Below are 13048 nucleotides of genomic sequence, written 5' to 3' on the forward strand. Positions count from 1 at the left end.
CTACACCTGCACCTACATCTACATGAAAAAATCACACGTAAGTGGCCAGCAGAGGGTTCATCGTACCACCTTCACACTAATTCTCTATTACTCCACTCTCAAACTGCGTGTAGAAAAAATGGCCACCTATATCTTTCTATATGAGCTCTGATTTCCCATATTTTATTATGAATATCATTTCTCCTATGTAGGTCGGCATCAACAAAATATTTTTGTATTCAGAGGAAAACATTGGTGATTGAAATTTCATGAAAATATTTCATCGCAATGAGAAATGCCTGTGTTTTAATGATGTCCACTGCAAATCATATATCATGTGCACGACACTGTCTCCATTATTTATCAATAATACAAAACGTCTGCCCTTCTTTGAACTTTCTCGATGTACTCTGTTAGCCCTATCTGGTAAGGATCCCTCACCCTGCAGCAGTATTCCAAAACTCCAAAATAGGGTGGACATACATAATGTAGGCAGTCTCGTTAGGAGATCTGTTAAATCTTCTGTGTGTTCTGCCAATAAAACGCTGTCTTTCGTTCGCTTTCCCCGCAACATTTTGTGAGTGTTCTTTCCAATTTAAATTGTTTGTAATTGTAAATCCTAAGGAGTTAGTTGAATTTACGACCTTTTAGATTTGATTGTTTCATTGTGTAACTGAAGCTTAACGGATTGATTTATCGTGTAACCAAAGCTTAATGAAATCCTTTTAGCACTCTTGTGGATGATGTCACACTTCTCATTGCTTAGGGTCAATTGCCAATTTTTGCACAATACAAATATCTCTTCTAAATCTTATTGCAATTTATTTTTATCATCTGATGACTTTTACGAGGCGGTAAATGACAGCGTCATCTGGTAACAGCGTAGGACTGCTCCTCGGATTGTCTCCTAATTCATTCGTGTGGATAAGGAACAGCAGAGGGCTCATAACAACACCTTCGGGAATGCTGGAAATCACTTCTGTTTTACTTGATGACTTGCTGTCAATTACTACAAACTGTGAACTCTCTGACAGGAAGTCACAAATACAATTGCATAACTGAGACGATGTCCATACACAAATAATTTGATTACAAGCCACTTGTGAGGTACAGTGTTGGAAGCCTTCTGGAAATGTAGAAATATCGAATCAATTTGAAATCCCTTGTCAGCAGCACTCAGCACTCCGTGTGAGTAAAGAGCTACTTTTGTTTCACAAGCACGATGTTTTCTAAATCCGTGTTGACTGCATGTGTATAGACCATTCTCTTCATGGGAATTCATAACGTTTGAACACAATATATGTTCCAAAATTGTGCTGCATAACGACATTAATGATATGGACGTGTAATTTAGTGCATTACTCATACTGCCTTTCTTGAATATAGGTGTGACCTGTGCAACTTTCCAGTCTTTGGGTACAGATTTTTCATTGAGTGAGCAGTTGTATATAATTGTTAAGTATGGAGCTATTGCATCACTGTACTCGGAAAGGAACCCAATTGGTAGACAGTCTGGACCAGAAGATTTGCTTTTTGCTTCACTACTCTGAGGATATCTGCTTCTAAGTTACATATGTTGGCCACTATTCTTGATTCAAATGCTAGAATATTTACTTCATCTTCTTTGGTAAAGGAATTTCAGAAGGTTGTGTTTAGTAACTCTGCTTTAGCAGCACTTCATCAATATTATTTCATTGCTATTTGAAGATGAAGAGGGCTCGCACAGGATAGAGTACCATGGAGAGCTGCATCAAACCAGTCTTCGGAATGAAGATCATGATGACAATAGGATCCCACTATAGTGATGTAATCTGCTCCCTGTAAAAACACTGTACAAAATGAACTGACTTTAAAAGAGGGCTTACATCAAAACAATAAGTGCTTTTTGACCCTAAAAAGCAGTCTTGCCATACTAGCCTGAGGAACTACTTACCCTGCTCTCTTACTACTGTGTTCTCTTTACTATGGCTCTTGAAATGTTTGCTATGTGTTTGTATAATATTTTGAATTACGGTTGCAGGTGCTGTGCCAATCCTGACACTGAATTTACAGAAGGGTGTAGCCCCAGGTAGCCCAGTGCCAGATGCATGGCACCACCAAATGGTTTTTGGTGTTGGTCCTCAAGGCATCTACCTCACCAACCCCCTAGAGTGTGTCAGTGAGGAAGCCCTGTGGCCGCAACTGTCCAGCCCCTCGGTACTGCTCATCAGGCGAAGTGACATCCTCGCTCGGTGGAATGAAGTGACAGATCTCCGTACACTTCTCTGCCAGGCAGATCGTCGCTGGAAGGATATGAATGTTTTGGGTGAGTTTCTGGTGTAATCCTAAGCAGACTTTTAAAAAGTTGTTGTTACTCACCTTAAAGAAGACCCTTTTTAGTTGCGGACAGGCAGAACAAAAAGACTGTTACACATTGTAGCTTTTGGCCAAAGCCTCCTTCAGCAAAGAAAAGAAAACACACACACATTCACACAAGCAAGCACATCTCGTACACGCATGGCTGAGGTGTGCTCACTTTGTGTGTGTGTGTGTGTGTGTGTGTGTGTGTGTGTGTGTATTTTGTTTACTGGAGAAGGCTTTGACTGAAAACTACAATGTGTAACTTTTCATTGTGCCAGTCTGCAGCAATCTCTGCTTTTCGTAATATTGTTGATATTTAAACCTGGAGTTACCATTGTTTTGTGTAGTTGTGTAAGATACATATTGACTGTCCCTTAATTTCCACTACAAGTAACACTGGATACTGATTTTTGGTTGTAGGTCAGTTAGCATTTCCAGAACTGAACACAAATAACTTTTTGTTTGGTTATCTTAAGGAACTATTCAGTAAAAAAGTCCCACATAATATAATAGGATAAAAATTGAAATCTGTAACCCTGGATGAAGAAAGTTTGCTTCAGTGGATTCATCTGCAGTCCTTAGCCAGCTTCAGTCCAGCATGAGCAGCAGCACCTTCATGTCATTCCTACCTTTTATACCTGGTGCTTCTATCCGAGCTATTAGCCACCCTTCACCTACCCTTGCTCCCACTCGCAATCTCCTTTCTCCCCTCGCCCATTCCACCCGATACATACCTTCAACCCAGTCAAGTTGCAGAGGTGCTTGTGGATAGTCAGCCAGCACAATGTACTCACACATATTTGTGTGTGCTTTCGGCCAACAGGCCCTTTGTCAAAAATAGAACACACACACACACACACACACACACACACACACTCATCCAAACACAACTCACACACATGACCACAGTTTCTGGCAGCTGAAGCCACACTACGAGTAGCAGCAGCAGTGCAGGATGGGAGAGGCAACTGGGTGGGGGTAAGGAGGAGACTGGGGCAGGGAGGGGGAAGGGTTAGCAGGGTAGAGGTGGGGGAAGGGGGGTGAAGTGCTGCTCAGGAGCATGCAGGAATGAGGTGGACGGAGGGTAGGGGAGCTAGGTGCAGTTGGGAGGTTAGACAGAGGGGTTGGTGGAGAGGTGGAGGGCGGGGGAAGCAGAAAAGGAGAAAAGTAAAAGGTGTGTTGATGGAAAAGAGGCCATGTAGTGCTGGAATGGGAACAGGAAAGGGGCTAATGGGTGAGGACATGACAATAAAGGTTGAGGCCAGGAGGGTTATGGGGATGCAGGCTATATTGCAGGGAAAGTTTCCACCTGCGCAGTTCGAAAAGCTGGTGTTGGTGTGAAGGATCTTATGGCACAGGCTGTGAAGCGGTCATTGAAATGAAGGATGTCGTGCTGGTAGCATTCTCAGCAACAGGGTGGTCCACTTGTTTCTTGGTTGCAGTTTGTCGATGGCCATTTACGCGGACAGACAGCTTGTTGGTTGTCATGACCACATAGAATGCAGCACATTGGTTGCAGCTTAGCTTATAGATCACATGACTGGTTTCACAGGTAATCCTGCCTTTAATGGGATAGGTGATCTTTGTGACCGGACTGGAGTAAGTGGTGGTGGTGGTGGGAGGGTGTATGGGACAGGTCTTACATCTGGTCTGTTACAGGGATGTGAGCCATGAGGTTAGGCATTGGGAGCAGGGTTGTGCAACTCAGCATCTCAGCTATATGGCGAGTAGCAACTATCCAGTTCATAAGGAGTTTTATTTGCATACCTATAGGCAACTCAACAGTTCTACTATTCGGTGAGTTGTTACCAGTACTCCCAAAATATTTACTTTCTAGTACCACTTTTATTAAAGATTGCTGGTTGCAAATACAGTATGCTAGCTTAGCATCCACAGCCTGGCTCGCATAGACTGTGCTGCCTGTACAGATTTTTTTGCTTCTCTTTAATAGAATTTTTATGTTGTTCACAAACACCTTCTAAACTTTTCGAAGGCCATAGAAGCATGGTCTTTTCCAAGTGTACTTCTTACCAAAAAGCTATCCCAGTAGCTGCATTCCATAGTTTTTGTTCATGATGGCATTGCATTCTTGTGGAGATATTTCCATAGAAACTTTCATCCACTAACATGTTTCTTTGTATTCAAGCAAGAAATGAAATACCAGTTTTCTTAGATTTACCTTTAAAATTTTTTAAATATTAATAAATAATTTCTTAAAAATTTTCTTCCCCTGTTTCACTTCTCCTACGTTTTGAATTTCCGAAAGCAGTGAAACACGTTTTTTTTTATTTTTAACAGAAAAGACAAATAAATATTTTCATAGATTTACCTTTGAAAGTGCTTTCGTAATGATATAATTTTGTAAAACCTGTCATCCCCCATTTCACACCCTTAGCATGTTGAATTTCCAAAACCACTGAAACATGTAATTTTTTTTATTCCTAAGAGAGAAGTTAAATACCAATTTGTGCAGATGTAGCTGCAAAAATGCTTTAATAGTTCTTTTAATGACGATTTATTTTCGAGTAACTTCCACCCACCATTTTATCCTCTTCGGGTTGAATTTCCGAAAATGCTGAAATACATATTTTTTACAGGATGTCAAATCAAACGCCTTTCAGCCATCTGATTTCCAAACTTACTGTATTTGGCTACCAGTTTCGGCGATTTACTGTGCCATATTCAGGCCCCTGTCTGACGTATAGGAAGATTCCACCTCAGTTCTGGTCAAAACAGCGGCCAGCATTCGAATAGTGGTATTAGTAGATTTCTGCTTGCTATAGCAATTGCTTCAACCATCATCTGGTTGGAAGATGATGGTTGAAGTGATCGCTATAGCAAACAGAAATCTTCTAATACCAGTATTCGAATGATAGCCCATGTTTTGACCAGAACTGAGGTGGAATCTTCCTATATGTCAGACAGGGGCCTGAAAATGAAGATAGCATTAATAAATTGCCCAAACCTGTAGCCAAATAAAATAAGTTTGGAAACTAGATGGCTGAAAGGTGTTTGATTTGACATCCTGTATCGAACAGTCAAGCCTTACAACCATCTCTGGAAAGATGAACATTCAGACATATTTTTTATTTCTGACTGAGAAACCAAATACTACTTTATGTATTTCTAGCTTAAGAATTGCCTTAATAGTGACATATTTTCGAAAAACATTTCATGCTCCCCTATTTCACCCCCATAGGAGTGGAATTTCAACAGTCCCTTAAACGATGCCTGCAGTATAAGATCCACACCCTCTTCCAAATTTCAAGTTTCTGTCCTTTGCAGTTTGGCTGGGCAATGATGAGTCAATGAATCAGTCTGCCCCTGTTTTACCCCCTCAGGGGTTGAACATCTAAAAATAGTGAAATACATATTTTTTTCATTTCTAACCGAGAAGCCAAACACTAATTTTCAAAGATTTAGCTATAAAAATATTTTCATAAATCTTTTCACCCCCTATTTTACCATCTGAAGGGCTGAACTTCCAAAAGCAGTGAAATGCACATATTTTTAATTTTGTTATAGAGACGTTGAATACAATGTTTCGTAGATGAAGCTTTAAAAATGCTGCAGTAGTTTTTATAATGATTTATATTTTAAAAAAATCCACCCACTATTTCTCCCCCATGGGGGTTAAATTTTCAGATATGCTGAAACATGTATTTCTTTATTTCTGGCCAAGAAACCAAATACCAACTTTTCCCGGTTGCCTTAATAGTGACACATTTTCAAAAAACCTTTCAACCCCTATTGCCCCCCCCCCCCCCCTTTATGAGTGGAATTTTGAAAAATCCCTTCTGAAACTGCCTACAGTAAAAGATCAACATGATCTCCAAATTTCAAGTTTCTATCCATTGCAGTTTGGGCTGGGTGGTGATGGTGAGTCAGTGAGTGAGTCAGTCATTTAGGACATTGCCTTTTATATATAGTGATTCATCTACATCTGCATGATTACTCTGCAGTTCACAGTTAAGTGCCTGGCAGAACCACCTTTAAGCTACTTCTCTACTGTTCCACTCTCAAACAGCATGCTGGAAAAATGAACTCTTAAAGCTTTCCACACAAACTCTGATTTCTATTATTATTTTCTTATTTCTCCCAATGTATGAGGGTGCCAACAAAACATTTTCACACTCTGAGGAAAAAGTTGATGATTTAAATTTCAAGTGAAGGTCCTGCCGCAGTGAAAAACACATTTGTTTTAATGGCTGCCACACCAGTGCATGTATTATATCCATGGTACTCTTTCCCGTGTTTCATGATAGTACAAAATGAGCTATCCCTCTGAACTTTTTCAATGTCCTCCATCAATCCTCTCTGATACGGATCCCACACCCCACAGCAATATTCCAGAAGAGGGCAGACAAGCGTAGTGTTTGCTGTCTCTTTGCTACACATGTTAGATTTTCTAAGTGTCCTACCAATAAATCAGTCTTTGGCTTGCTTTCCCCACAACATTATCTGTGCGATCTTCCCAATTTAAGCTAGTTGTATTTGTAATCCCCAAGTATTTAGTGGAGCATATAGCCTTTAGATTTGTGGCATTTATTGCATAACTGAATTTAGTGGAGTCTTTTTGGTGCTCAAGTGGATGACTTCCCACTTTTCATGATTTAGAGTCAATTGCCACTTTTTGCACTATACGAACATTTTGCCTAAATCATTTAGAAATTTGTTTTAATCATCTGATGACATTGCATGATGGTAAATGGCAGCATCATCTGCAAACAATCTAAGAGGGCTGCTCAGATTGTGTCCTAAATTGTTTGTGTAGATCAGGTACAATGCAGGGCCTATAACACTTCTATTTCACTTGCTACTCACCATATAGCAGAGATGCTGAGTTGCAGAAAGGCACAACAAAGAGTCTGTCTGAACGTTAGCTTTCAGCCAACAATGCCTTTGTCAAAAATACACACACACACACACACACACACACACACACACACACACACACACGACCGTAGTCTTGGGCAGCTGGAGTCATACTGTGAGTAGCGGCGCATTATGGGAGAGGCAACCGGGTGTGGATAAGGAGTAGGCTGGGGTGGGGAGAGGGAGGGATAGCAGGATAGGGTTAGGAGACGGTAAAGTGCTGTTGGGAGCGTGCATGGACGAGGTGGAGAGTAGGATAGCTAGGTGCAGTTGGGAGGTTAGACAGCGGGCAGGGGAAAGAGGGGGGTGGTGGCGAAGAACAAAAGTAAAAAGACTGGGAGCATTGGTAGAGTAGAGGGCTGTGTAGTGCTGGAATGGGAACAGGGAAGGTGCTAGATGGGTAGGGACAGTGACTAACAAAAGTTGAGGCCACGAGGGTTACGGGAATGTAGGATATATTGCAGGGAGAGATCCCATCTGTGCTATTCAGAAAAGCTGGTGGTGGGAAGGATCCATATTGCACAGGCTGTGAAGCAGTCATTGAAATGAACATCATGTTGGGCAGAGAGCTCAGCAACAGGATGGTCCAGGTGTTACTTGGCCTCATTTTGTCGGTGGCCATTCATGTGGACAGACAGCTTGTTGATTGTCGTGCCGAAGTAGAATGCAGCACACTGATTGCAGCTTAACTTGTAAATCACAAGACTGGTTTCACAGGTAGCCCTGCTTTTGAAGAGATAGGTGATGTTTGTGACCAGACTGGAGTAGTTGGTGGTGGGAAGTTGTATGGGACAGGTCTTGCATCTAGGTCTATTTATTTATTTATTTATGCATTTTTTTACCTGGCAAGATTAGGGCCTTCAGGCCCTCTCTTATACCTAACCAGTCATACTCAGATTGAATGAATTACAGTTTCTACAGAACATTAAGGACATGTAACATGTTATACAGTATTAATGTTAAAGAAAAAAATAGAGATTATAACAGTAGTACAATGATAATTATAACAATCAAAAAAATAATTATAGCAATCAAGAATAAGAATAATAATAATGACTATGTATATGAAAGTAAACATATTTTTCTTTTATGAATGTCAGTCCTATTGCTAGTCGGGAATTTTCTCATTATGTTCTTGCAGCTTGTGAGCTATTTGCATCGAGCAGAGACATAAGACGATAGAATGGGGTGAAAGAGATATAGAAGAGGTAGATAGGTTAGAGGAAGAGAAATAGAATGGTAAAATTCGAAGCTATGATGGAGAGGAGAAAGAAAGAGATGAGAGGGGCACAACAATGGTGGCTATACCGTCCCTAATATGTAAGTTTTGAGTTCCCTCTTGAATGTTGAGTGGTTACGGATAAGACACAGATCACAAGGGAGCGCATTCCATAGTCGTATGGCTGAGATGGAGAATGACACGGAGAAAGATTTTGTGTTATGTAAAGGTACAGCCAAGATGCTAGACGTATCCAATCTGGTATTGTGGTTGTGGAATGATGATAGGTGTTTAATGTGAGAAGATAAGTATTGGGGGCACCAGTGGCTAAGAAATCGATGAAGTAAGCACATCGTGTGGAGATTGCGTGCCTTATGTGGGCGTATCCAACCTAGCTGGGAGTATGAAGGACTGATATGATCATACAACCGTATATTGCACACGTATCTAACGCAAGCATTCATCACTAGCTCGAGGCATCTCAAATTTTCACTATTTGTGCCATGTTGAACTACATCACAGTAGTAAAGATTAGGCAAGACTAGTGTTTGGACTAATTTTTGTTTAACATGGGTTGGAAATATTTTTCGAAATTTTTGAATTGCATGCAGGGAGGAGAGCGATTTCCAGCAAGCTGTGACTGTTTGTTCTTCCCAGTTTAGGTGTTCATCCAAGATTATTCCAAGGTCTTTTACTGTTTGTTGGTATGACAGTTGGGTACCATTGAGGAGTATTTCAGGGACTGTTTCGCGAAAGTACCGGCTGATTAACTTTGGATGAGGTATAAGTATGACCTGGTATTTCTTGGGGTATAGTTTCACACCTAGGTTCTGTGCCCATTGAGAAACAGAGCAAAGATCTGCGTTCATACTCGCTACTGCATCAGCAATGTTCTTGGAGCTTGCACTTATGTACAGTTGGATGTCGTCGGCATATAGATGGTAGTTGCAGGACTGAATCACTGAAGAAATATCATTAATGTACAGTGAGAAGAGTAATGGACCAAGGACGGAGCCTTGGGGAACTCCAGAGCGCACGTTTTTCCATGATAACTTTTCCGACCCACAAATGACTTGTTGACTTCTGTTTTTGAGGTAGCTGTCGAACCAGTGTATTGTGCTGTTTGAGAAATTCAGCTGTTTCATTTTAATTAGTCATATATCAAAGTCAACTGTATCAAAAGGCTTGCTAAAGTCAAGCGCTGTTAGGATGGTAGCTTCACGTCTGTCCATAGCATGTTTAATGTCATCAGTTACTTTGATTAATGCAGTTGCTGTACTATGGTGCTTTCGAAAGCCTGACTGATATTTGTCATGTATGTTATGAGTTTTGAGGTAATCCGTCAGCTGTTCATGGGCGATGTATTCTAGGGCTTTAGATATTGCAGGCAGTATGCTGATCGGCCTGCAGTCACCTGGCGACTTAGGGTTGTCAGTCTTGTTTATAGGTTGAATTAAACTTTGCTTCCACTCAGTAGGATATTTACTATTGACAAGAGACAGGTTGAAGATGTCTGTGATAACTGGAAAAATAGTGTCTACGACGTTCTTAATCATTCCAATGCTCACTCCATCATTTCCTACTGCCTTGGAAGAGATTCTCATAATTGCCTTGTGTACTGCGCTGGTAGTGACATGTTTTAGGAAAAACTTGTCTCTCGAGAGATTGATTTCTTGGAGCTGGTAATTTGTCGCTGCGTGTCAGTTTACAGCTGTTGAGAAGAAATCGTTTAATTCTTCTGCAGACGCTTGATAAACAGCGTCAGATCTTCGCTTCCCTATACCGAAACTGCACAGCTTTTTCCACAGTGCAGCAGGTTTGGATATGCCGCGTACGACAGAGCGGGCGTGTCTGATTTTGGCATTTCTCACACTTTGCTTGGTTCTGTTTCAGAGTTTCCTATAAGCATGATCAATGAGGCAAGGGGTTGGGAGCAGGAGTTGTATAGGCATGGATGAGGGTATTGAGTAGCTTCGATGGGTGGCGGAATACCACAATGAGAGCAGTGGGAAGGATAGTGGGTAGGACGTTTCTCATTTCATGGCACAACAAGAAGTAGTTGAAAGCCTGGAGGAGAATGTAATTCAGTTGCCCCAGTCCTGGATGGTATTGAGTCACGAGGGGACCCTGCCTGACTCAGTTCACTCCTCCATCCATCCGTGATCCACCCTCATTGCCCACAAATTACCCCCTGTTAAATTTCCAGAATTTCTTAACCTTGAATGTTGCCTCACCATCATTCCCCAACCCCTCAACATGCAAACTAACCTTACTTCCGCATAAAGACCTACAGTCCACCACCTAAAAACTGATCCCGACCTTATAATCCTATATGCTGGTAAAGGCTCTACCACTATTGTTCTGAACCTCAAGGATTACATGGCCGAAGGTCTCCATCAGTTATCAGGTTCATCCACCTACAAACCTTGCCTCAGTGACCCCAATCCAGAAATCCAGCAGGATCTTCAGTGTATCCTCAAATCCTTAGGACCATCCCAGAACCTCTCTCTGGAGTGCATCTCTCTGCTCACCACTACCACTCTCTGCACTCCTACCTTCTACATGCTTCCTAAAGTCCGTAAATCAACCTCTGGTTACTGTGTGCCCACTGAGAGAACACCTTCAACCTATTACCCGCAACCTACCCTCCTGTGTAAAAGATACCACCAATTTCCTCTACCGACCCTCCATAGTTCCTGTTCTTTTACCACACAGTGCCCTGCTTGTCACTATTGATGCTGGGTCATTCCATGTCGAATCATCCAGAAATTTTAGGAAATGACACCCATTGTCACACAAATCCTTGAAATTTTGAGTAGTGGAAGTTTACCTAGATATATTCACATTCCCAAAATGTAAACATTGCTAGTCAATTACTTGTTCACTTATGATAAAAAGAAATTGGATAGATTCAGAAATTCAGGCTTTCCTAGACAAGCTCCTTTATAATTTAAAAATGCAATAATTCCTACAGTTTTTGCAATGGAAGCGTTTAAAAAAAAGAGGAAGGTTTATGTTTTTATAGTCATGCTTCTTGTAGTGAATATCCATCATCTACATCTCAGAAAAAGTTGTAATTAATTTCTTTTAAGCAAAATCCAGGAATGTACATTATAATCTTTTAAAGGTATTTCCCCTTCATAGATACCTTTGAAAAATTTATAATATTATTATAAATATTCCATTATGTCACACAAAGAAAATCAATTTGTAGAAATAATGGAAAGTGTGAAAAACAGTGTTATTGTAAAAGAAATGTTGACTACCATGTAAACACTAAATTGCTGAAGTTGGCTACACTGGATTTCCCTAGGAACAAATGATATCTGAGGACACTGTTCTATTGCCACTAGATGTATTGCATCATCCAGTTCTTTATTTTGAGTCATGTGTTCACTGAGCATGCAGTTCTGACCTCTTGTACTGATTTGTGCCCAGAGTCAGTTATTGGTTAAAAATTCAATTGTTGCAATTTAACTATTCATTCCAAAACAAAAGTAAGTCCTCTAATGTTACAATAATAATGTGAAATACCTTTGTAATGAAACAATGGGTGATTTTTCATTATTTAATTACTTTTAGGTTACACCAATCATCTTTTGAATTATTTACGACAAATATTGGTTTTATGACTGCAACAATATGGAAAGTACAAGTAGGCAGTGTTTTCTTGGACAGTATCTGCAAGATATATGTGATAATGCCCTCACTTGTGTGAATGACCTGACCAGTGAAGAACAAGAGCTTTTATTATGGCGAAGCAACAGTCATTCATACAGTGATTTAAGTGTTTCATGTGTGTGTGTTAAACACAAAGACATGCACAGATTCCTTCAAGCGCCACAAATGATGTTTCAACTGGATTGCATGAAATTAGTTTAGGAAAGGCAAAGACCTTCAAAATGAGAGGCTTTAGTGTTGTTCCTGTGGAGAAAATGTGCCAAACCTGTATCAAGCTTCATTAATGAAAAACAAGCTTCTGACAACTCATCACCAGACTATATAAATGCAGTAATGTGAAGGTGCAGCCTCCTGAAAAATCTGCGCTCCATACTAGCTTAACTAGCTTAGGAGTATCTCCTGCAAAGCTGCATTCAGTTGCTCGGCACAGCCTGTATGCAGCAGCCAAACAAAAATTGGAATCAGCAGCTGGGGTTCTGAAAACTAAAATTTCACATACTTATCAAGTTGAGCTGGCTGCTGATGCAAGCACTATCCCTGACAGTGATTTAACAGAACTGGAAGAAAAGCCAAAACATCATGATGATCTCGTGGACAAAATCAGACAGGAAATTGAATATTCAAATAATCGTGAAAAAATTTAGTTACTTACTCTTGTGCCACCAACTTGGTCTTGACAGAAAGTCAGTTCCAAATTTCAGGTTTCTGAATATTTGGTGTGACAAGAAAGAGCTCTTTTAATGGAGAAGGGTATTTTATTGATGGCTGAGCAGAAAAGAGGAAAGACATTGCCACATGGTACAGTGCAAAAAGGAAAGAGTTTTTATTTGGATGACGAAAACACAAGAATAATACCTGTGAAAAAAGACAAAGTGAGCACCAGCAAAAATACCTATGAACAAAAGCATATTGTTTTAAGTACTTTAACTGAACTGTATTATCTCTGTAATAAAA

The 13048-nt window shown here is 40.5% G+C and overlaps 1 protein-coding gene across 2 annotated transcripts in view; it reads left to right on the forward strand.

Annotated features, from left to right (window-relative positions):
- Positions 1 to 13048, forward strand: part of LOC124798470 — an 83501-nt gene that overhangs the window by 51759 nt on the left and 18694 nt on the right. For both annotated transcript variants that reach the window (XM_047261903.1, XM_047261902.1), the window contains one exon: positions 2000 to 2284. In XM_047261903.1, the coding sequence (XP_047117859.1) occupies positions 2000 to 2284 (285 nt within the window). The remainder of the gene's footprint in view (positions 1 to 1999; positions 2285 to 13048) is intronic.

This window comes from Schistocerca piceifrons, chromosome 5 (assembly GCF_021461385.2).
Source record: "Schistocerca piceifrons isolate TAMUIC-IGC-003096 chromosome 5, iqSchPice1.1, whole genome shotgun sequence".
NCBI lineage: Eukaryota > Metazoa > Arthropoda > Insecta > Orthoptera > Acrididae > Schistocerca > Schistocerca piceifrons.